Source organism: Lontra canadensis, unplaced genomic scaffold (assembly GCF_010015895.1).
Source record: "Lontra canadensis isolate GAN:19392208 unplaced genomic scaffold, GSC_riverotter_1.0 scaffold34, whole genome shotgun sequence".
Taxonomy (NCBI): Eukaryota; Metazoa; Chordata; class Mammalia; order Carnivora; family Mustelidae; genus Lontra; species Lontra canadensis.
Genome location: NW_022631028.1, coordinates 16,233,804 through 16,258,331, shown reverse-complemented (window position 1 = coordinate 16,258,331; position 24,528 = coordinate 16,233,804). Strand labels below are relative to the sequence as shown.

The following is a 24,528-nucleotide window of genomic DNA, read 5'->3' as shown; positions in this document are numbered from 1 at the left end:
AAATTCCCCAAGGGAAGCACTCAGCACCCCGTAGGCGCTGGTCAAATGAATCTGTTCAATCAATAAAACTCATATACGTATCACATTTCACTTTTCGGGAAAGCAGACTGGAAGCCTAAACTTCTAATTTCTATTAAAAGTATGCAAAGGAAAATTGCAGGTCCCCTGCCTGAATCAGATTTCTCCAAGGGAAGGAGGAAGGCAACTTCCGTATCATTAACATCATCCTACAATTAGATTATCCTTGTAGTCAAAGAGCTTATACCAGTTTTTGTCATCTCTTGCTATTTCAAGTTCTATTTAGAGTGTCCCACGAGACGGCTTAGTTATATAACATGAGCCAACACGGCTAAAAATATAGTTCTGTAAAACGCTCATTAAAAAAAAATAAAACCCTATTTCAAATGCTGTCACATCTTGAGTCTCCTTCAGATGTAAACAAGCAGCACTACACGATGAAGGCCACTTACATAAAGGAGTTTCACTTCTCCAGAACTGCTGGGACCGAAGTCCCACCCAGGAAAGAGACACCCTTGCGAGTTCCAGCTCTTCCCCGAGCCTGCTGGCTGCCCTAGTTCATTCTGTTCATGCCGGCGAGACACTTTTTCTCTGGAAACTGTTGCCCCACTCCCAACCACTTACCTCTTCCCTTTTGATATCCTTCAAAAGAAAACCTGATTAGAAACGGGCACAGAGAGGCAGAAGCTTTTCAGAACTCCAGGAAGACATGGATATTGAGGCTTATGTCACTTCTCGTGCATTTAACAGTGGTGAGATAGCCTATTAAGCCCTTTACGTTGATTATCATTTTTGTGATCTTCCCAACAGCATATGATTATCTTCATTTTCCTCTGGAGGAAACTGGGTTTTGGATTACCTAATGGGCCTAAGGTGACACCGCAAATGGCTGGAGTGTGTATGCCCCTGAAGTGGATGATCCTTAATCACCAATTAAAAAAAAAACCCACAGAAAATCCACTGATGTTCAGCTTATAATGCCATGAATTTTGGCAGTATATAGAGCCATATTACCACATGTGACTGCCAACACAATCAAGATACAAACATTTTTGTTCCCCTAAAAGGTTTCCTGTGCTCTTTGCCATTGCTGCCTTGCCCATCTCCACCCCTAGGCAACCACTGGTCTCCTTTCTATCACTAGAGCTTTGCACTTTCTAGAATTTCATAAAAACGGAAAGATAATCAGATTAGGAGGCAGTCTTTTTAATTCTTTCACTTAGCAAGTTTTTAAGATTCAGTTTATTTTGCGTCTTAATATTGTCCTTTCTATTACTAAGTAAGATTCCATAATATGGATAGACCACAATTTACTTATCCACTCAACAATTAATGGATACATGCGTTGTTCCCAGTTTGCAGTTATTATAAATAATGTTACTGGGAACGTTCAAGTACGACTCTTGGAATGGGTGAGTGTTTTCCTTTGCCTTGGACAAATACATGGAAATAAGATTTCTGGATCCTAAGTGTATGTTTAATCTTCTGTGACACAACCACACTCTTCCACGGTGACTCCACCGTTCAGTTGTATGTGGGAGTCCCACGTGCTCCACGTCGTCACCAATATTTGGTATGGTCGGTATTTTCTTTTTATTTATTATTTGCTCATTTTTATCTCTTTTTTCAGCATTTTCAATTTTAGCCATTCTTGTAGGTTTCGCACGGTATGCCATCCTAGCTTTCATTCGCATTTCTCTGATTAATGACTAATGTTGAGTATCTTTTCATGTGCTTATCAGCCATTCTCTTGTGAACTGTCTGATCACATCTTTTGCCTGCTGTTCTAATCGAGTTTTCTTTTTCTTATTGAATTTCAAGAGTTCTTTTGTATTCAGGATATAAGCCTTCTGTCAGATATGTTTTGTAAATATTTTCTCCCAGTCTGTGTCTTGCTTTTCATTTTCTTAAGTGTTTAATCGCCATTGTAAACTGCCTCGAGATCTCAGTATAATAAATGGGACCAGTACAGTGGACATACCCAAATCCTGAAGGGGCCGAAATAAAAACCTGTTGTCTCCCCACTATAAAAGCAGTGTTAAAAAAATAATGCTAGATTTTAAGAAAACCAATTATAGAAAGACATCTTTAAGACAATTGGAGAAACATGAATATGGACAAGCTATTTCATGATTTGCTGTTCGTTCTGTTACATATGATAATGTTATGGTAATTATACATATTTTGAAATATTCTTAGAAGTTAGAAATGCACACTGAAATATTTATGGGAAAAACAACAAGATGTCTAGACTTATTTAAAATCTTTCAGAAAATACAGTAGGAGAATAGATGAAACAAGACTGACAAAACGTTGGTAGTTGTTAAAGCTGGGCTAATAGATACAGGGCAGTGTGTTAACTTCTTATTACTTGTATATTGGAAAATTTCAGAAATGACAATGTTTTAAAAGGAGTACTGTATGTGCTTTAATCATCATAGCAGGCTCACAAATTCAGTAAAAATTCTGAATGTGCCCCAGGCTTCATGCTTTCAAAGGCTGTGTGACTCATCAGTTCTTAGATAAAGGGGGAAAATGGTTCTTTTGAAAAGGAGCTTTTAAGGCCACCGCTATCGTGGGCAGGCACAGGCCTACAATGCCACAAAGCTACATTTAGCACCCATAAGAAGGGGACATTACATGGGGACATTTTGGAAATCCTGGTTTTAGAGCTCAACATGAACAAATACTTATGTCAAAGAAATACTCTCAGGTAACCAACCAGATCTTATTTCAAGGCTGGGCTAATACAACCCTCCTCCTGAAGATGGTTAGTAGTGAGTACAGAAGATGGTCCCGGCATGTCTTACAAGAGGAAAAGTTAATCCCTCTGAGGATGAAATGATGTGTTTGAGGTGAGCTCAGTCACTGTGTCATGGGAAAGGCTTCCTGAGGTCAGATTAATCCTCTTCCCTCCTGGGAGAGCTAATGATACTTTCCATTTAGTCTTACACATGAAGTACCACAGCCCACACTGCCAGAACAGGAACCCAGAGTTGATGCCACATTGAGAACCCAACACTGTAGAGTTGGAAGGACCTTTCACACTCATCTCATCAGTGGGTCTTGAACTTGTATGGGCCAGAAACAGGATGTCCCAGAGATCCTGACTGGGTCAACCACTATTTTTCCATGAACTATACAGGGATTTCCAAATCCACATCAAGGTTTTACAACTATGGGCTCAAGCACTTTTTAACAGCGTAGCTAAGAGAGACTAATTGAAGTTGCCTGCCCAGAGTCGTGTGAGGAGTGAGTGGCAAAGCCAGGCCCAGACACTGAGTCTGGATGTTGCGAGTGTAGGTATTCCAGCGGACGAGCCTGACCCCTGCAGGGGAGGGGAGCTGTCAACCACCTCTCCTCAGACATGGGCCTCAACGTGGCCACAAATGACCAGTGAAGAAAATGGTTGAAGTACGTGGTAAAACCGATTTTAAATATTTCTAAAGAAATGGGGGATAAAGCAAAATGCATCTAAAGTAATGGCTGAAGAACGGGTTATGATGAGCATGAGGACTTCCCTGAGACGGAAAAGAGGGCTGGGCTCTGTCACTCCGACGGGCCACTTCACGCTCGCATCTCTGCCGACCAGCAGTGTGGCTGGGCACATGCCCCCTTGATGTCAGCCTTGCAGTCCTGTGGACCTGCACAATCTCTTCACACAGGGGCACTTATTCCTAACATGACATATAAGAAGGAAAATACCCCCAGACTTGCGTTTAGGTGTCAGTTTTGGGGAAAAAAAAAAATACTCCAACGATGCTTTCAGTGTAACCGAAGGCCAAACAGAAAAGCTAACTGCTCGAATGGGTGTGTTGGATACCTGAGCAGGGAACAAGCCATTGCTTTCAAAATGGACCTTAAGTAGACTTTTTGAGTCTAGACAGGCTGTCTCATCACGTATACACCTCTACATCACCAGGCTCAAGAGCTAAGCCTAGAACTCCTGCGCTGTTTTGGTATCTTCCTTTTGGGCTCTTCATTCCATTTGTTTCACACAAGGTGGCTACTGGCAGGTTGTGACTATGCATGTGAGATGATCTGCCAAACAACTGATGAAAAATGTAGCAGAGAAGACCTCCCAAAAGCCAGTGCAGGAGGTCAGAAAAGGGGCCACGGATGTGTGACAGTGGCGGGGGTTCTGTTGGCCCCCAGGTCCCCACAGGCGTGCACAGCTCCAGAATGCTGCCCAGCAAACGGAAGAACCACAAACACAGAGAAGCCCCACCTGGACTATCTGCCTGTTCTCGGCAAGATGTGCAGAGCACACGCGAGAGGTGGCTGGAAGGAGACAGTGGCGGGGGTGGGGGCAGATATCCACAAAGACCATGGACATCACATGTTATTGCATGAGTAGTGGCACGTGGCTCTTTACAGACTAAACCTCCAAGGAGCTGCAGTCTTCAGTCATTGAAGCCCTGCCTCCCCAAACCCCTTGCCAAAAAAAAAAAAAAAAAATTCCAGACATGTCTTAAAAACTCTCCACTCTGAAATTAATTCTGTAAGTATGGTATGGGGAAAATAATCTAACTGGTCTGGGCATCAAAATATCTATGTTCTAGGGTTAGCACCCCCCCCCTACCTAGCTGTGAAAGTTTCTCTGAGACAAAGTCTCCCAATATGTATAAAACAAGGAGGCTGACTGAGATCGCTTACAGATTTCAGAGTGTACAGCTTCTCTTTCTTTCCTGGCAGATAAATGTGGACACACCATTTACATTCTTCTAAGTGAGATTAAAACTAAGTCTGTGGTGAAAGCTACAATCTCATCTTGTTTGAACTGGGTGAGTGAGATCCCATAATATTGCACCGACACTTCCAGGGACTGTACTGAAGATGCAAGTCACAAGCTTCCTGCTGCTTCTCATAGTTTTCTTGAAATTAAAAATGTGGGTACCTCCTCGGACTCCTTTAAATGGGTAGAAAAACGCCACAAGCAGGTTCATCAGGACGGCCAAGTTAAATGAAATGCTGCTCCAGAAAGACATGTTTCGTGCACACCAATACAGAACGGGCTGGGCTGCGAAAACAAAGATCAGGCCATGTCAGGTTTGAAGCCGCCGGTCAGAAGGCTGGGAATCCCACCCGGCCCTTCCTCCCGCTCTGCCCCACAAGCCCACTTTTGTTCCCAGTTTTAACCACAGCAGTAAAAAACGATCATTTGTTTTGAGGTTGATTCATAGGCTCATAACAACATCAGATTGGCTTATTTCTGTTTGGAGTACTTACTGGAACAGAAGATGCATTTGGGGACAAGGGAGAGAAGGAAAGGAGAAAAGTTGGAACATCTGAAAAACGCTGCATGCCCCAGTCGACACCACCAGTTATGGAATCTGGGGTTGTCCAGAGTTCAGGCACTGAATCCTCAGTCCTTCCAGGGCCCTGGGACCAAAGGAAATGCCCAGAGAGACCCAAGAACTTAGTGAGCCTTTTGGAAGTGCGGGGCTCCAGCTGGAGGGACACACAGCACTCAGAGTTGGCCCAGGCTAGGGAGGCTACCATTTCCACACTCCTTTGCTCAAAATCCTCCACTAATTCACTGGTGCCTAAAAGCTAGACAATGATGCCTTTCCTGACATTGAGCCATTTTCCATTTTCCTGAAGTCTGATGATCACACTGGGGGCAGGGGAACTATGGGAGGGAGTTGCCGACTGGGTAGTCAGCAGCAGCGAGTTCCCATTCCCAAAGGCTACAGTAGAGAAAGGATGTGGTACCAAAGCCATCACCGAGGGGTGAGAGACACTTTGCATATTGCTGCCGTCTGATTCTGTAGTCCCCCAGAGGTCACACCACGCTGGCCAGGCATGTTCAGTTAGAACAACAAGCCTCTGGCCACACCACGTGTGGTGGTGCTTCCTCTTCCCCTGAATTTGTCTCCTGTGGTGCTTAGGGTGATGCTCAAATATAGATGTGGGAGGCATAATTTCAGTCTCCATGCCAGAAGCAGAGTTTCCCAAAGATGGTCTCCTTTTACTTTATCTCCCTCCAAAGTAGTATGGAGTATGGGAGAATGGGTCTCTATGGCGTGTTTCTCTTCCCCAATGAAGTCATCATTTACCTTTAGGACAGCAGCCAATGACAAATTCAATGGCCCTATAATGATGCCTAGAGCAGCAGCCAAATCTTTGAAAGCTTCTCTCCAAAATAAAGTTATGCCACAATTAAACAGAGCCTTGGGTAATTTAATAATTGCTCATTTCATGTTTGCACTTGGAAACAGGAAACGTTTCCAAATTCTAGATGTTTAGAGCTATGAGCACCTAATTTAAAATCTCTCATTTTTTAAATGAGGGAAACTGAGGCCCAGCAGGGGGTGGAAGCTGTGGAGATCTCATCACCCAGGTCAGTGCCCCTGTGCAGTCAGACAAGGCTAAAGACAAGTGGCCCATTTCCCCACCCCGGAGAGGAACTGACCAGGATTCAACCTCCAGTAACAATTAACTTTTTTTTTTTTAATTTTTAAAGTTAATTGCCGAAACAAATTTAAGATGAGAAATCATCTGCTCTGGAAACAATAGCTACTGGTGTTTCTTCTGGGCCTGAAGCCCATTTCTGATCCGGAAATGGAAACTCCACAAGAGACAGGTGGCAAGAATGGCAAAGGGCTGGTAATGGTTGAAGCTGAGTGGTGGGTGCAAGGGAATTTATAATATCCTCTCCACATTAGTGTCAGTATAAAAAGCTCGTTTGAGATAAAAGAAAAACAGGAAATGGCAAAGCTCAGTGCTGGTCTACGTAAGCCAGAACTCTCTTCAAGGGGGTTCTCAATATCAAATACAACAGGAGCTATTATAGGACACTTTCATATAATTGTAATAAATGGCCCTTAAGCACGGCATAGAGTTCGCAAATAAATCATATATTTATAAAGTTAACATACTTAAATCTGATGAACAAATACTCTGTCCTTCAAATCAACTGGGTATCTGTCCTGGTGCAAAAAGACACCTAAAGACCAACCCTGACACACACTGTCTTCTATTTCCCGTGCGCCGTCTAAATTTCCAGACTCTTCTCCCACTTCCCTTCCCCAGAGACACCACCTTCACATCCCAGTCTAGTGGTGGCTCCCTGGACATCTGCCACCCCTCCAGCCTCTGTGCACTGTCCCCACGGAGGCTTGAAAATATGTCCACAAAGTCTTTGATGCTCTGCTCTTCGAGAGGTAGAGCTCAATCCCCCTCCCTTTGAGTGTGGGACGGACTTAATTACTGCTTCTGGGAGAATACAGAAGTGACGGGCGTGCTTCCTGACATTCGGTCATAAGACGCACTGCAGCATCCTCCTCGCACACACACGCTCACCCTCTCCTCAGTCATCTGCTCCGAGGACACAGCCCGCCATGTAGTGAGGAACTCCAGCAGCCCTACAGGGGGGCCCGTATGGAGAAGAAGTGATGCCTTCCAGCAGCAGCCACATAAGTGAACAGAGAAGTGGGTCCTCTGGGTCCACCCAGCCTTCAGATGAAGAGGCCCTGGCTGCCAACTTGACAGCAAAAACCCTGAGTCAGAACTGCCCAACTAAGCTGCTCCCAAACTCCGGGGCACTGAGAAACTGTGAGGACATAGATATTTACTGTTTGAAGACACTAAGTTTTGAGGCCATTTATTCTACAGCAATATAACACAACGGATATACCCTGTGTGATAGGAAAATAGTAATACCCCCAAAGAGGTCCACATCCTCATTTTCGGAATCAAATATGTTACCTTTCGTGGGAAACGGGACTTCATAGATGTGATAAAGTAAGGACCTGGAGATGGGGAAATGATCCTCAATTATCCAGTGGGCCTAGCATAATCATAAACCCCCTTAAAAGTGAAGGAAGGTTGTGGGAGAGTCAGGCACAGAGTCATGCAGCGTGAGAAAGGCTCTCCTGGCCACGGGTGGCTTTGCAGATGGAGGAAGAAACCAGGAGCCAACGAATGCAGGAAGACCCTGGACACCGGAAAACAAAGCTAGAGCCTCCAGAAGGCAGGCAGTCCTGCCAACACCTTGATATTAGTCCGGTGAGAGCCTCTGTGCATTTCTGGCCTTGAGAACTCTAAGATGGTAGATGTATGTTGTTGTAAGCCTTCAAGTTTGTGGTACTCTCTCAGAGTAGCAAGAGGAAATGAGTACGCCTTCTCTTCCCCCGAACTCTCAGGACTATGTTTATCCAAGTCCTATCAATCCTTCCAGATGCTGTTCAGATGCCACCTTTTCTCAGAAGCTTGTCTTTCCCACACTTCCATAGCATGTCACTGCTTAATTACAGCCCTGCTCCTCGTCAGTCGCCTCAATTACAACCACTTAAAGATATCCTATGCTGCCTGCCCCCATCAGGTTCACACAGGAAGGAATCACAGCTTACACACTGTTGAACCCCCCCCCCCCGCAACTATACTTTGTAGCATATTTTCTTTCTTTCTTTCTTTCTTTTTTAAAGATTTTATTTATTTGACAGACAGAGATCACAAGTAGGCAGAGAGGCAGGCAGAGAGAAGAGGAAGCAGGCTCCCCGCTGAGCAGAGAGCCCGATGTGGGGCTCGATCCCAGGACCCTGGGATCATGACCTGAGCCGAAGGCAGAGGCTTTAACCCACTGAGCCACCCAGGAACCCCAATATTTTCTACTTATTAAGGGTACAAGTTGGAGGGATCAATACACCTGCTACATCACAGCAAAAAGACAGATGCCATGATCCCAGTAAGACAGGTCAGTCCAATGACCTACACCCCAGAGCACTTCTTGGTCATCCCCTTTCCTAGCCTCTGTATCTGTTCTTCTGAGGGAACAGGGCCTTGCTGGGGGACCTGGACTCTGTGTATATAAAAAACAGAATTCTCCAGCTGTTTGGATGGGTGTGTTAACCAGGAGGGAAAACCCCAAGCAGGAAAAGGTCAGCAAATGCAATTCTGCCTCAATTTCCTCTTTCACGATCTCATTTTCTTAGCCCAGAGTGTTCACTTCCCCAGGGCTGGGAACTTCAGGAGAACGAGTCAGAGAGACATGGGTGAGAGAGCATGTGAGCACACTGGAGGTGGTGTATGTATGTGTGTGTGTGTGTGCGTGCGTGCGTGTGCGTTCTGTAAGAGGAGCAGGGAAGGTGGCTTCGGGAGAGCTTAGGAATTGACAATCTTAATATCTGCAGAAGTAATTACTAAGTGACCTCAGTCTCAGACAGACATGGCTTCATATCTGAGCCCTGGCTACAGATGTACCAAAGCACAGGTGATTCTGTGATACTTTTGGGAAAAGGGAAAGCAGCTTCGGGAATAAAGCAGCACTTTTTCCCCCCTGCAGATTTATTAGGAGAGAAATCAGCTACTTAGAGGGAAAAACGTATTTCATTTTAATTGCACTTCTGATGAGTACATTTCTCCCCTCCCTAAATATGCATATCATGTTTAATTCAGTTACTGTTTTCAGTTTCTCTCCTACCAGCAGATAGCTTTGAAGCCAATTAAAATCTTTCAGTTGACAACTATAGCTGTGTTTAAGCTTTACTGAAGTAAAAACTGTTTCTGAAACAAAGGTGGACTAAATAAGAGAAGGTATTAGCTACAATGCAACGTAAATCTTGAAATGACGACACAGCAGCTCAGCAATCAATTAACCTCAATTCCCCACCTTCTGGGCAAGGGTCTGGGAGCTGGAAGTCGTCTGCTCAGGACCATGGAGCCAGGGGTGGCAGGAGTGGAATGCGAGTGAGGTCCCCTCCTCTGGAGGCTGAGGTCTTCCCACTGTGCCTGGCTCAGGACAAAGCCTCAGAACGAGAGATTACAAATTACCTCACCTCAGCAAGAAGAGGTGAGACCCCCTCTGTCAGTTCCCAAGCCTCTTGGAGAGCCTCTACAGTACTGATCTCTTTTTCAGAGGCTCTCAGAATTGGCAGGATGACTCCATCTGACCAGTCTCAGCAGACCCGCACACGGACAAGAGTGAAATCACAGGGGTAGCAACCACAGCGGAGGCCTGCATACGTGAGCTCAGGATTCTCCCATGAAGCTGGAATCCCAGACAGCCCTGGCCAACCTAACGGTTGAAAATATAAGAGTACAAAATGGATGAGGTCTATGTCCACCTTGTTTTTGGTATTTTTTCTTTCTCTGCTCACCTGAGCATTGTGCTGTGCAGATGTTCAAGGTTGCTCACGCTAGAGCTGCAGGAGCCTGCACAAAGCCCACAGCAGGCTACAAGGACATACTGTATCGGCCAGAAGTGTGCCCTCAATCTTCCAGGGTCCCTACCAAGGGGGACACGCAAGCTATTCTGCTAAAGGCCTCCGGGCCCCTCTCGCCGTCAGACACCTGACTGGGTGAGGAATAGGTTTTGGCTCCAGAAGCATTTTCTTTTTCTTTTCTTTTCACAATTCTATGTTTAAGTAATCTCTACACTCAACATGGGGCTTGAACTCACGACCCTGAGATCAAGAGTCATAAGCTCTAGCTATCGAGGCAGCCAGGTTCTCCCCAGGAAACATCTACCATTTTAAAGATTTATTTATTTGTCAGAGAGAGAGAGAGAGAGAGAGAGAGAGAGAGAACACACAAGCGAGGGGAGTGGGAAGCAGAGGGAGAAGCAGGCTCTCCACTGAGCAGCGAGCCTGATGCAGGACTCAATCCCAGGACTCTGGGATCATGACCTGAGCCGAAGGCAGAGGCTTAACTGAATGAGCCACCTAGGCATCCCCAAAACTTCTAATGTTTTAAAGTGCTGGATGAGGAGGTAGCCCTTAGAGATGAGCGAGAATGCTGTGCGGTGGAGGTGTGGTAAAGAATAGGGCCCCTGGCCAATGTGTACATACGCCCCACTTTGCCACTAGCCAGACCCGGGGGCCAGGGAAGTAGGGAGAAAAATGGCGGGATGGAAGGAGGGTGCAGTGAAGAACGCTGGTCCATTCTGCCTGGGTTGGTGGGAGGCAGGAAGAAGACAGGAGCTCCCAGAAAGTGATCTCCAACACAGCTTCCCCTCCCACTGCCCTGCCCCGCAGAAAGAGTCCAAAAGATCACAACTGTATCTGGAATCCAGGGTTTCAAAGAGAAAACCTTGCTCCTGACTACGAGACAGAAATAAAGCACGATCCTTTCTAAGCTGGTCACAACAGTTAGTGCGGAGTGTACTGTCAGTGCTGAAGGATCCCATTAAAATCCTAATGAAAACCAGGAGCTGAGCAGCCCTCTGGGACAGCCCTTATAAAAGCTTTTGAGACAGGTAATTTCAAGCCGATGGGCCGGGCAATGCAGTGGAACTCGCTAGTGAGCAATGATGCGTCTTATGTGGCAAACAATTCCACTGCCTATAAAATGATGCTAGATTCCAAAACCCGAGTTACCCTGCATAAAAGGGGGAGACTGGTGTCTTTAGAGCCGGTGAGCTAGTAAATGAGCCGTCAAGCTGGCTCAATTTCCTGCTCAAGGGCACCATCCTGTGAGCTCAAAGCCTGGCCTTTTCTCCCTCCCTTTTATTTCCTACAACAAGATACCAAAAAAGGACACTCTGGAAGTCTTCCACAGAGCTCTCCAACCCAATCCCATCAAATGGGGCACGAAGGCAGGTGCCTCCCTGAGGCTAGAGCCCACTTCTCAGCTACCAAGGTGTCCGGGTCTGCCCAGTGCCCTGTTCCTGCTGGAGACTCGCCCTCCACCAATGGGCGGGGCTCCTGAAAACCCAGGACGGCGTGGCGCCACCCCCCCCCACCCCCGCCCGAGCCATGGCACGCCGGAGACCCACCTCGCAGTTTCTTCTGCCAGTTCATTTCATTGAAGAGGTCCTCGGACCGCAGGAAGAAGTCATTGATCTTGCTGCCTTGCTCGTCCCTCTCTGTAGTATAGTATATCCGCAGTTTCGACTCCTTGGTTAGGAATTCACATATGCTGGGCACAGGGAACACAATCTGTTCCATGGTTCGGTCTAATCTGACGATCTGGGGTGAGAGAATGGAGGAGCTCCAACAGTCATCTGCAGAAACCTTTCACTAGGGATCTTCGCTAAGGTCACAGGCCCGGTGCTCATGACTGAGTGTAACACAAAGCTCTTTCTGAGTCTTCTCAGATCTTAGAGCCCCCGACAGGGCCATGTCTCTCACATTTATGTAAAAACCAGTTTGGGCAAGTCTTTAAGAGTTGGTTGTTTTGTTTTAACTTGAGACCCATTAATTTTACTGTGACTAACTTTTGCCTCAAAAACTTAAACTGTGTTTTGTGTATATACCCAGATGAGGGGGCTGGGCCTGTCCAACAGAACTCTCTATACCGAGGGAACGGTTCCATGTCTGAATACCTGCCCCGCATGGCTGGTGCCACTGACCCTCTCCATATTTATTTTTAATTCAAACAGCCACACGTGGCTAATGACGACCATACCGGAGGGTGCAACACTGGACTGTGGGACAAACCTCACTAAAACTTCTCCGATAGCAAAATTTGTTGTTGTTGTAGTTTCCCTAAATAGGAACTTTAAAAAGAGACCCTTGGTTCATCCAGTTGCACTGTCCTTCTGTCTTACTTGTCATGGCATCTAAAGCGCACAGCACGTGAGCTAGTCTGGCCGTTTCACACGGGGGTAGTGCTCAGTGCTCTTTAAAGCAGCTTCGTTGGGTCTCAGAGTGGACACCTCCCAGGTGTTCTCCGTGCCCTTCCCAGAATGGGTTGGTTTCCGGACAGGAGGCAGTCTGGTGAGGATGGTGCAAGTTCTAGGACACTAAGTCACCATCCTGGGGGGGTAGGGATTTCAAAAGAGGTTCAGGTCACAGTACAACTGGGGCTTGACCTTTATTCTTCCTCCCCAGAGGATGGAGAAGTCAGGTGAACCCCAGGGCCTATGCCCTCTTCCAGAAGATCTGGTTCTCACACTCTTCTACACTTTTGTTCCCTGACACCGCAAGAGAGGTGACTCCAGTCAAGTCTTAGTGGCAAGCTCTCTCAGATGTGTGACAGGTTCCCATGACCCTATGTCTATAAATTCTGGGAGATGTGGTCCTTAGACCAGTGGTTCCCGAATCCAGCGGGAGATCAGGTTACAGGAAGCTTCACTGTCATACTGATTCTGGTCCTTCCGTCAGCCTCACGTAACTGGAACTGTGGTGTGGGGGTTGGTGACCGGAGCGTTCCCATGAACCAGCTTCCCCCAGGTGACACTGTCGTCCAGACAGGCTCAGGGACCAACTCTGCAGTCTCCTGCTGGCAAGAGCCTGACTGTTTACACAGTTGGGTGGGCCCTGGATCTCCCTAAGCTGAAGGGATATGATATAAGACGTGTTTCTGGAATCCAGAGGGAAAGAAGGAGGCTTCTTGGCAAGAACTGAGTCCCAGACTCCGGGGCTACACAGCCTAATTCTGGAGAGCCAAGGCACGCTGTAGGAAGCCCCAGGGAGTAACAGGGTGTTCTATGGCTTTGCATAGGTAATTCCCTCAGGAAAGTGGAAGAAATGGGCGGCTAGCCAAGGGCAGGATTTGAGAGCCAGCAACACCATGCCTGGCCATGTCTCTCCATAATTTACTATCTGTCCTCACCTCGTTTTCAGGAGACTTAAAACTGGGAGAGCACATTCCAATCCTTCCCCACCTCTAACAGGCCAGGTGACTTTGTTCACACCTTTTAACTAGAGTAAGCGTCCGCCTTCTCTCCCGTGGATGAAGGAGCTCTGACATCCTATGCTGCAAACACCTACAGCTTGTCCTTTAAGGGCCCCATAAATCAGAGCTGGCCTGCCACCAAGCTTCTCATCATTAACAATAAATCAAGGGTACTTGCCCACATGCACTGCCATGATCAACTCATCAGTAAGGTGATGCATTTTATTAGAACAGTCCAGACGCACTTGAGACATCAGGTAAGAAAATATTCCTAGGAAGTCTTCATCCTGAACATTTAATATGGCCCAAAGGAGTCTGTTAGCCCTTCAAAATCTTTGGTCTGACACGGATATTGAATTTGTGCCCGTCCTTAGCTAACCAGGGCACACCACCCCTTACTGCCCAGAGCCTGGAGACAGAACTCTGTGTTCAATGCAGGTGACAAAATGCGCCATGGGCTCTGGGGTCAGCCAGGCCTGCATGACACACAGTTCCGGCTCAGGCACTGCTTGCTGGGCCAATGACACACCCTCTCTGAATCTTCTTTCAGTGTCTCCCCATCTGCTAAGGGCAAGACGGTCCCATTTGGGTCACAGAGAATGAGTAAGGTATGCTGTGTGTATATGCATTTAATGCGGATATGACTGTCCCACTCCTGTGCAGAACTCTCCCGTGGTTCCACATGGCTCTTCCGATAAACCAACACTTCTTGCCAGGATGGCAGAGAGGATTCCGTAGGACCCGAGCTACCTGTGCTGCCTTCCCTGCTGCTCACTGAATGTCAGCTCCTTACCCTCCCCTAGTGTCCCCTTCCACAGCCTCCACTTGTCACTTCCATGTCAGCAACGCTTTTCCCTCTAGGCTCTCCCTGTTTCATTCTGCATTTTCCTAAGGTCTGCGCTTGGACATCATTCTTCAGGACAGGTCTCTCTGACCACCAGAATCTCCAGCAGGTCACTCTAGAAGGACCCTCTGAAAGGTCCCTCCCTTTCTTATAATACCTTCTACTTGTCCTCACGGCCTGGTCAGAATTCATACCCAACATGCTGGTGCTCCGACGAATGACTATGCGCCCACCCCAGCACAGGGCAGAACCCACAGCAGGCCCTCGCCACAGCCCCGCGCTGAGTTCCCGCTGCTTTTACCTCTATCTGGGCTGTGTGCTTGGCATAAAACTCCAGAGCTTCGTCCCCATCCACTTGGCCTCCAGGTTTCAGCATGGTCTGAAGTTCTTTGTTATGCCGAGCCAACTAGAACACAAAGACAGAAAACCAGGGAGTCACCGTCTCTTTGCAACAGGCACACATGCGCTCCTTTCCGGCCTTTCCGGGGTATGAAGAATGCGTTCTAACCTGCGGCAAAGTGAAGGGCAAAGGTGGCAAGAGGCCCGCTGCGTTCCAGCAAGGTGCGTTCCGCGCGCGGCTAGTTTGGGAGCTTGGAAGAACACCCTGAAAAGCTCAGGCCCACAAGAGGTCCCTCTTCCCCCCTGACTTTTTTAGCCCGGCGGGCGGGTTTTCTGTAGAGCCACATGGAGTCTCCATTCAGAATGTTCCCAAGCCCTTTCAGTGGCTAAACACGGGCCATGGAAGAGAAGAGGGGCAGGAGCCTGTTTTCTATCCTTCCGCCGGCACGCTGTGGTGGGGCATACCAAGCCCCTGCCCAGCACCGTCGCTGCTCTAGCCCTCATTCCCGCACCTCAGCGAGGTGAAGGGGACAGGAAGCGTGAGCCTGCCGCAGAGTTACTAGCTGCCCACACACCTCAGCAAGCTCAAGGCACATCAACCTCCAGAAAAAGAAAATATCTTCAAAAGCCCAGCCACTTGGGAAGAGTTATGAAACAGGGCATTTTGGTGCCAGGGTAGGAAGCATAACTACACCCCCCAAAAAGCAAACAAAACGAAGTCATAACGACAAGTCAGTCCCCCAAGATTTTTAAATGTGATAGGCAAGGCTGCTGAGGTTTATTTCTTCAGATTGTTAAGACAGACTCATCAATATTTATGAAAAGCCTGAGTCCTTTCAACTGTCTCCAAACACAGCCATAAACCATCCGAGTGTCAGGACTCAGTGCGAAGGCCTTTGAGCAGCGTGGGGATTTCCAAGGACGAGACGCTACCGTGGGAAAACGGAAGCCCTGGAACTCAGTACACTGGGTCAGGCTGTCACTAGTACCTGGGAGCCACATTATCATGAGCAGACACAGCCCGAGGTTAAAACCTTAAAGGAAAAGCAAGTTTAAGCACACGTTCACCTTGGAATGCCAGCACTGAGGGCCAGCGACATCTGGCGCTGGGACCTAGGGAGAGGTCGTACCTGATGAGCCAGTATGTAGATGTTGTGTCCCACGTTCCTGGGGGAGGCAGCTCCGTCCTCGCCATTCTCTCCATCCTCAAATTCCACCTCACCTTGCATGTAGGCTTTCTTGATCACTTCCACCTGCAAGAATGGACAAATGAATACAGTTCCCGTTCCAAGGAAGACCCACCCAGGACTGACGCCTACAGTCCCCTCTCCAGGGGCAGACAGGGCCCAGGAATCTCAGCACTCTTTCCGGTCAGGTTACGGACCCAGCCTCAGAATCCTTCTCAACACTGCCACAGGCTGTCCCTACAAATCAGCTTCCACTGACAGGATAAATGAAACCCACATGTACTATAGCCGGACCAAGGGCTATTCTATCCCCTTAGGAGGGGACAAGGGTTATAAAAGTTTCTGGAGACAACAAAATAGGACATAAATGTAGACTAGAGGCCAGACTTTTCCTGTCTCTACATTTCCTCCTGCCATGTCTCCCCAGCTCCCAACCTTTGCCATCTTCAGGAAAAACTAGTAAGAAATCCACTAGCCTTTAGGCAGAGCTGGTCAAACTATTACCTCTGATTCCACATTTTCCCCTGTCCACATTTCTCCGTCCCTACGCCATGTAAAAATAACATCTACCAAGGTCTTTCTATATGTCAAGCACTGTGTAAGTATTTTAATATTTTTTGAGGGGGGAATTTAATGCTCAGAAACATTTTAGGAAGTGTCAAAGATTGCCTTTTATTATGGATGAGGAAACAGAGAAGCTTCATTTCAGGGAAGGGCATTCCTAAAATGATGTGGCTAGTGAGCTGAGATTCGATCTCGAATCTGCTACCAAAGGACCCATGCTTGTTGCTTACTTCACACTGCAAGGACACTTCCTAGAGCATTTCTGTACCCGTCTTACTGGTTCAGTCTACCTCCGTGCCCTATGCAGGGCCAGGGGGCTGGGTCTCCTCGTTTCTTAATCTTTACCTGGCGCCCAGCACAATGCCTTGGACAAAGTCGGGCCTGGCCAATGTTTATCCCATGAACAAATCATTTGAGATTTAATCATTCAAAGAATAAGAACAAAATGCCTTCAATCCCTAAGTTGAAGGGAAAATTAATCATTTTCTTTGATGATTCAGAGGGCATCTCAGCCTTCTGCATTGCCACAAGGCTATTCCCCGGAGTTATTTTTCATTATTCCAGAGCAAGCATGCAGAGGGCCACACAATTCTGTACTGACATCAGGGCAGGCCCTGAAAGTAATTTTGGAGAAAGATCCTTGAGATTCTTGCTTTCGAGCTGGATTCCCTGTTAGGTCTAATACCAAACTGAACAGACAATATATTACATGGGTTGTGGGGGCCGGAATATGAATGTATGTGCACACACATACACACAGGCCTATGTGCAGGTGTGTCCTGGACAGGGGTGCTTCTTTTCTACATGGATTCTTAGAACCACGTTTGTTCCAGGAAGCCTCTGACTCCTCCCATGAGCTGGGAATGATGTTTTCCAACCACAAAGGGGCCACCCAGAAGCCTGTGGCACCCACGGCCCTGGGTGCTGACATTAACACCCTCCCCCCACCAAGATGGGGGCATGTTGTTGGTCCATGAGAGTTGGAATGGGGTCTCTGTGAAGTCATTCTGTCCCTACTCACGAGGGACACCTCGAGCCCCCCCAACCCCCGGTTACATAAGCTATTATGTAAACTCAGAGAGGGCGTCCATCTCAGGCTGAGAACTCACTCCTGACCTCAGAGATCAAAGAGCTGGGCTCACTGTTAACTTTATTTCAAGGAATACATGAAGGGACTTTAGCCTGGTCCCCGATGCACACAGGTCACCAGGTGACAGAAAAGTTTTTGTGCCCTCATTTAGTGCTGTCAGTTACACTTTATTTGTGTGGCTAAAGTCCCAACAGAGTTCTGTCCTCAGCTCATTTCAGTGTCTCTGAGAGCTGCCTGTCTCACAGGTTGCAGCACCGACCTCCACCCTGGAAGTCACAGCCCATTGTGAATATCACCCAGCAAAAATAAACAAGATTTGTGTTTTCTTTGAACAAAACAAAAACAAAAACCCAAGACATCAGCACCCAAGAAACACTCTTCTGTTGCCCAGATTATTAGCCCCAAGATGAGATGGGGATCCTTTAGCTCTGGATGCAGACAGGGCACGGAGAGCAGCAGCAAAGGAGGAAGGAGGAGGAAGGAGCTACAGTTCACTGCAGGCGCTGTGCTGGGGGCCCGATGCCAACCGTCTCGTCTAGCCTCCAAAGCCACCCTCTGGCCTACAGGATATTATCATCTTCCTTTTAGGGGAGGAGGAAACTGTGGCTTAGAGCGGTCAAGTGCCCGCCCAAGGTGACCAGGCACAAAGGGAAAGCTGTGGACCTGAACTCCAGGCTGCCAGGCTCCCCCGCCCACCCGCTGCCCTGGCTCCCTGGAGGGGAAATGGGAGGTGAAGGCAGCTGCCGTCTGCGGCTGTGTCACTCACTCAAAGCACTACTTCACTTCTCTGACCCAGTCAGAGGCCCGAGTCTGAGGTTCTCTTTAGACTTCTGGTTCTTTGGCTTCTTTAGAAAACTCAAGGCATCAAGTTCTCTCCTGCCATAAACCCTGCTCTGCCTGTGTCTCGTGTCACGGCCAGGGGACTAGCCATCCAACTCACCAGTTCCTTCGGCCTCATGTTATAAAGGATCCTCTCTGCGTTCTCGCTGTCGTGCCTGCTCTCCATGATGGCCAGCAGCAACTTGGAAGCATTGTTCTAATTGGACAAACAAAGGGAGGAGACAATGGAGAGGAGCAGCCTGGGGCAGCTGGCCCGAACGTGTGCGCCCAGTTGAGGCAGGCGCTGCATGCTGGCCGGACAGACAGACATCTCATCCCACAGGAGAGCCACGGGTCTAGCACAGCCAAAGCCACCTGCACGTGAGAGGGAATGTGCTGCTGCCAACCCCAAACCGTATGTGCAGGCTCTGCTTTGGGTCTCAGAGGAACGTGCTTGCTTGGGCATGGTTTCTCCTTAATATTATTGACACAAGTCCTAGTGGAAACTGGGAAGTTAAAGATGGGTGCTTGTGGGCGTGTGGGCACTCTCCTGATGCCAGGGGTCAGGAAGAACCTGCTGAATGGATCCAGGATGCCTTTAGGGCAGATGTCCCTTTAAACCTTGTTCTTTAGCCTCGCAGGGCAGAGGAGGTAGGTAATTGAGGTAATTCTGCCCTTTCTTAAAATATTACTATCAGCTCTCATAGCCCCTAATACTATAATCAGAGTACAGACGACACTAGTTAGACAAAGTGACCCAATGCCAAACCCTCATTTCCCATTTCATTCCAAGTTTTCATGGGCCCACGCCCTGAACTTCTTGGCTTGACCTCATTTTAGGTCCTGGGCCTAGGATACCCTGCATGCTTCTTTGTGTACAGGATTAGAAAGTTCTTACTATTTTGCATAAGAAGGGGCAGTATTTGTTTCCTCCCCAAGTATGGGTCACGGCCATTCACTCAGGAGGCTGTGCCATCCACGGTGGCTTTTTAGAGCACACAAATTTCTATCGTAATCCACAGATTCCTGGATTAGTTGAAAAAGTCACTGAAAAGACTGATCAGTAGCACATAAAATTTTGTTCATTTCAGGCTCTCATCATATAAATCCTAATAAATGGGAGCCAGGCACATGAGCCTGAATTAATGTTCAAGTCACTTCTACAACTTGTCAAAGGAATTAAAAACAGCACACCCACCAAAACACCCATTTAAATCATACCCACAAATCAGCTATCAATTTGGACTCTCCGTTCTAAATACTAAAGGAAAAATAAAAATAATTGTGTAATTCCTGTGGGCTTCTGTGTTAACACCTTCCCTAATGATCTTTCTTTCCCATGATACTGTTTAAGCATTAAACACAAATCAGCTTTTCAGCTAAACCCTGCAGTTCTAGGCAATTCTGTGACAATGACAAAGTGCTCACTGCTATGTATGGGTGTGAGAGAGGACGGATCTCAACACGCCCCGACATGGGAAAGGTTAAAAAGGAAATGTGCTCAGTGAGGCAAACCCAGTCTGAAATATACTTTGGACACCAAGAGGTCTTTGGACTCTTAAAGAATCTTTGGAAACCCTAAATACGAATGAGGGTTTTCTTTTTGTGGGATATGAGTAAGATATCAACATCAGAAGTGGTATCCTGTCCTGAGACCCTTATTTGGAGGGGAAACCTGAAGTTTTGCATTTTTTAGTCAGAACTTACAAAAAGGATCATTCATTTAGTCTAAGAGAGCTGCCTGTATTTAGTTTCATAACACTGACCGTATCATGTGCAGAAGCAAAACACAAAAAGTGACTATTTTGACATGCTACTGTCTTTTGCTTTCAATTCCTACTTGCCTTCAGTTCTAATACAAGGTCCATCCTCTTCTTTCCCAAAGGATTGATGTCATTAAGGATCAGGGCTGTGATGATGTCAATGCCATTGGATTCATGGGTGGCTATGCAGTTCTGAGGAAACACACACACACACACACACACATTTACACAAGTGCTGGTCATAAATCAGATGTCAAAAGCCAACAGGCTGAACTGCTATTTCAACACAATGCTTGCCACTCCCAGTAATGTCTCTAGGGGAGAGCTGCAAATTTTCCGTGAGAAAGTGGTAAAAAATAAAAGACAGATGAAAATCGCTAGTTTCAGAATTAACAGTAAACAGCAGGAAAGTCCCCATGCACTGTAACTGATAAATTGGTCGTGTCTAATCCAAAGAGTGCAGTAAAGTTGGCTTTTGTTCTTAAGGGAAAATACGGCGTGTGACTGATTCTGAGTTCTGAGACCTGTTTTCCCCTTTAAAGGTGTGTTCCATTCTCTCTACATCACTTGGTTTTTCATACTGCATGCTTTTGCTTAAGGTTGAAGCCTGGAAAGCAAGTTTCCGGCTTAATTCACACAATACCAAAATTAATCATCTTCCCCCAGGTAAGGTTCCCACTTGCAGCAGAATCCACTTCAGTATGTGTCTTTTAACAGACCTCTGTTTGGCAGAAAAGCAAACTTGTGGTTAAAAGGAAATTCACTTAGATGTTAGACAGAGCCTTTTCTCCCAAGCCGGTTGTAATTTTTTTGTTCCTTTTCATTTTAACTTTGACTACACCATCTGTCTCATCAGTGAACCAACGGAGGAAAGTGGATCCAACACATGCTAACCTCATTTTTATAGCCAACTATGACCAGGTGCGTGGTACACAATGAGTTGTCCCTTTTGTCAGCCATTCTTCTCTCCCGAGTGAAGGTCTTGGCCTTGCTCCCCAAGTAATACAGCATATCACACCTTCCCTGTCAAGTGAGTTTACAGCTGGCAATTTCAGTGGAAGTCTACCCCCTTCAACCAGGGTAGAGCCAAAATTTGAGTTGAAAGTCATAATTATCCTAGAATCAATGCAAAAACTCACAAAGTCTGCAATATACCACGGGTAAGTAATGAACATTCTACTTAAGAAACGGTTGGGTTCCCTTCTAAAAATCTCCTTCTTGAGAGGCCAACATTAAGACTAATGGGCCTTTCTTTTCTCTAAAGGTCTGTGGTGTTAAAATCTCAACTGAACATTTTCTCATGTTGTTGAAGCTGTCTTGTCCATAGCAAGGTTTCTCTCTCTAACTAGGTTTAAGCCTTTTTCTGTTAAGTAGCTACTGTTTGAGTCTTTTCTAGCATTTAAAATTGAGCCCAGGCTTCTGGTCTTCACTGAACTCCAACTTCATTATCTACCCTTAGTCAAGTTAGTCAAATTTGGACATTCAAACCAAATCAAGCCAAGACACGCCATGCCACGCATGGAGACCGAGGACAATACCGCCAATGCCTAGGATTAGATCAAGTCCTGAAGCACAATAAAGTACCATAGCTCCTTCTTGACTGCTGGAGAGACCTCTAGTTCTAGTGACTTCTTAGGCCAACAGGAAAATGTTATATGATTTCTGAACTAGTTCCTGTCAACAGTATTTCTAAAATGGTGAAACTCTTTTTTTTTCTCCAGCCCCAAATAAAAATGGAGATACCTGGTTCTCATGGCATGGTCCTTGACAGTATTCGGTCAGACTTTCCAGGGTTTGGTTGATGAGGGCGACGTTCTTTTCATTTATATAGAGCCCGAGAAGACCAAGACCTCCAGTAGTGCTTCCACAAATACAGTCCAGGAACTGCAGTGTCTCACACACCAAATTGTAGTTGGTCTTGTTATTTTGGCAACGAAGGAAGTTCTACAATTGGGCAGTGCCCAGAATGAGGGAGCAAAGTCAAAAAGGAGAGGGAAAAGGTCATTCAATGCTGCCAATTTGCTGGTGTCTAATTGGTGGATGCCCTGAATTGAATAGCAATTATGCAGAGAGATGGAGCACTGGAGGAAAGAGTAAGACCCCATGCTGGTCAACTGGGGACCTTGGTCTATGGCAATGGCCACCAAACAATGTAGCTTATTCTCCAAGGTGCTTTTCTATGTGAGGCTGTGGAGGAGGGCTCCTCTTTGACAGAAACCTAAAACCTTTTTGAGTTCTCCTTTCTCTTTTTTCCCACTCCAGCCCATGCCCCTCCCACCGGGTATTGGGTTCGGAAGCTTTTGACATTTCAAACGGCAATGTTTATGTTTGAAAGATGGTGGTGTGGTCTGGCTGCTGGATGCCAAGAGCCTAGCATTAGGGATATTTCATCACAAAATAACGTCTTTATAGGCTGACTTAAGCCCACTGCCATGACAGAAACCTTGGTTATCTTTTTTTGCCATTTCCATTAATTATTATAGGAAGGAGCAAGAATGAGGAAATGTTTGTGTGCTTGTGTGCATGTGCTCAAATTTATGTTCTCCAGCTAAATCTGTAATGTTAACGGGAAACATAAGAGCAGGTACTTCCTCAATAAAATCAAGCAAACCACAGTCAACCACCTCAGAAAGCAGAGTCTATTTTGATGAAGAGATTTTTGTTAGAGATTCTTTTTAAAATCTCTTTTTAAAAAGAAGGAAAAATTAACCACAAAAATTCTTTAAAGCAGTTATAAAAGTTGGATCTTTAGCATAGAAGACAGTACTATAAAAAAATAGAAGCAAAATATAAAATAAATGTGACCTTTGACATGGCAATTCCACTTGTATAAAAGAATGACCTCTATTCACAAAGAACATACTGGATGTTCACTACCAATTGCACTGTTTTCAACAATGAAGAACTGGAAGCAACCTAAGTGTCCATCAATGGGGGAGTAAATATAGTACAACAACATCATTCAATATTACAATTTAGAAACACTAAAGTAGGTCTATATGTGTCAATATGGAAAGATTTTTAGGACATACTGTTAAAAGATAAGAGAACCACAAAGGCAAATAATGGATTAGTATGTATACACTCCTCCCATCCAGATACACAGAAGAGTGACTGGAAAGATACCAGCCAACCCATTGGTTCACTGTCCGAACCAACAATAGTTCTCTCTGGGTAGAGAGGTAGGGATGGGGAGAAGAATAAATTTTTTTTAACTAACATCTTCATTTGAACTTCTATAGGGAGAGTCTATTCATGTATTCTTTGTATCATTGAAGTATTTATAAATGTACAGATTACAAGCTGGTAACAAAGTTGAATGTTGGACCATCAAACCAACCATTTTGCCCTACTCTCCTAACTTAACTTTAATTCTTTATGCTCAAGTCTTCCTAACTAGTCTAAAAATTGAACCAACACTTGGGTAGCGGAGGGAGATGGAGGAAGGATGGATGATTTGAGACTGTATGGTCATACGATGTCTGTCATACGATGATTGTTTTTCTCAGGGCCACAGGAAGCCATGGTAGGCTTCCACAGCCACTCTTTAACCCAGTTCCTCAGGGAAGATGTTACCTATCTGGGGGCCTAGCTGAGCCCCTCATCATGTAGAGAGGGAGGGAAAATTCTTCGGGAAGAGGACAGGAGAGGGCCTCGCTGTCGAAAGGTAAAATTCAAAGCATGGCTCTCCAAGCCAGTTGCCTCTCAAACTCATGTGTGACTGCTCCCACCATGTCCCTCCCGTCTCCGCTCAGTGACATCACTGTTCCCACCATGCCCCTCCTCCACTCAGTGACATCATTGTTCCCACCATGCCTCACCCTCTGCTCAGTGACATCACTGCTCCCACCATGCCCCTCTGCCAGGAAGCAATGAACTCCTTCCTACTCTTCAAGCACTCTTCATTCTATTCTTCTGGGGCTTTAGGCAAACTATTCTCTCTTCCTTTCATTCTCTCCCCATCTCTACCCTGATGAACTCATCTTCCTTTCGGATGGAGTCTTAGTCACTTGCTTCAGGAAGCCCTCCTGAGCCTCCATCCTGACTCCAGGGAGATCAGAGGATGGCACACACCTCTGTCACCCCTCCTTACACTTCAGGATGTGCTTATAGAAATGTCTGTCAGCTCCATCCAGGACCATGGTGATAGCACGGGGTGCCTGGTGGCTAGCACAGTGACTGGCGCATGCCAGGTGCTTCATAAACACTGGCTAAAATAATCTGAATTAATTTGAGTGGATGGAGGAGATGGGACTTGCGAAGTCCTCAAGCAAGTTGTGTTTCAGCTCCCCATGAAGGATAATTGGCTGCCCTCTCTTGAAAGCCTCTCCCATAGCTCATAGT

At 46.5% G+C, this 24,528-nt stretch overlaps 1 protein-coding gene across 3 annotated transcripts in view; it reads right to left on the bottom strand.

Moving 5' to 3' along the window:
• Window positions 1–24,528, bottom strand: part of ITPR1 (inositol 1,4,5-trisphosphate receptor type 1) — a 327,538-nt gene that overhangs the window by 43,304 nt on the left and 259,706 nt on the right. For all 3 annotated transcript variants that reach the window (XM_032867448.1, XM_032867446.1, XM_032867447.1), the window contains 7 exons: window positions 21,928–22,128; window positions 20,266–20,376; window positions 18,543–18,638; window positions 15,892–16,014; window positions 14,724–14,828; window positions 11,735–11,927; window positions 4,916–5,038 (listed from right to left, as the gene is read on the bottom strand). In XM_032867448.1, coding sequence (XP_032723339.1) covers window positions 4,916–5,038; window positions 11,735–11,927; window positions 14,724–14,828; window positions 15,892–16,014; window positions 18,543–18,638; window positions 20,266–20,376; window positions 21,928–22,128 — 952 coding nt within the window. The remainder of the gene's footprint in view (window positions 1–4,915; window positions 5,039–11,734; window positions 11,928–14,723; window positions 14,829–15,891; window positions 16,015–18,542; window positions 18,639–20,265; window positions 20,377–21,927; window positions 22,129–24,528) is intronic.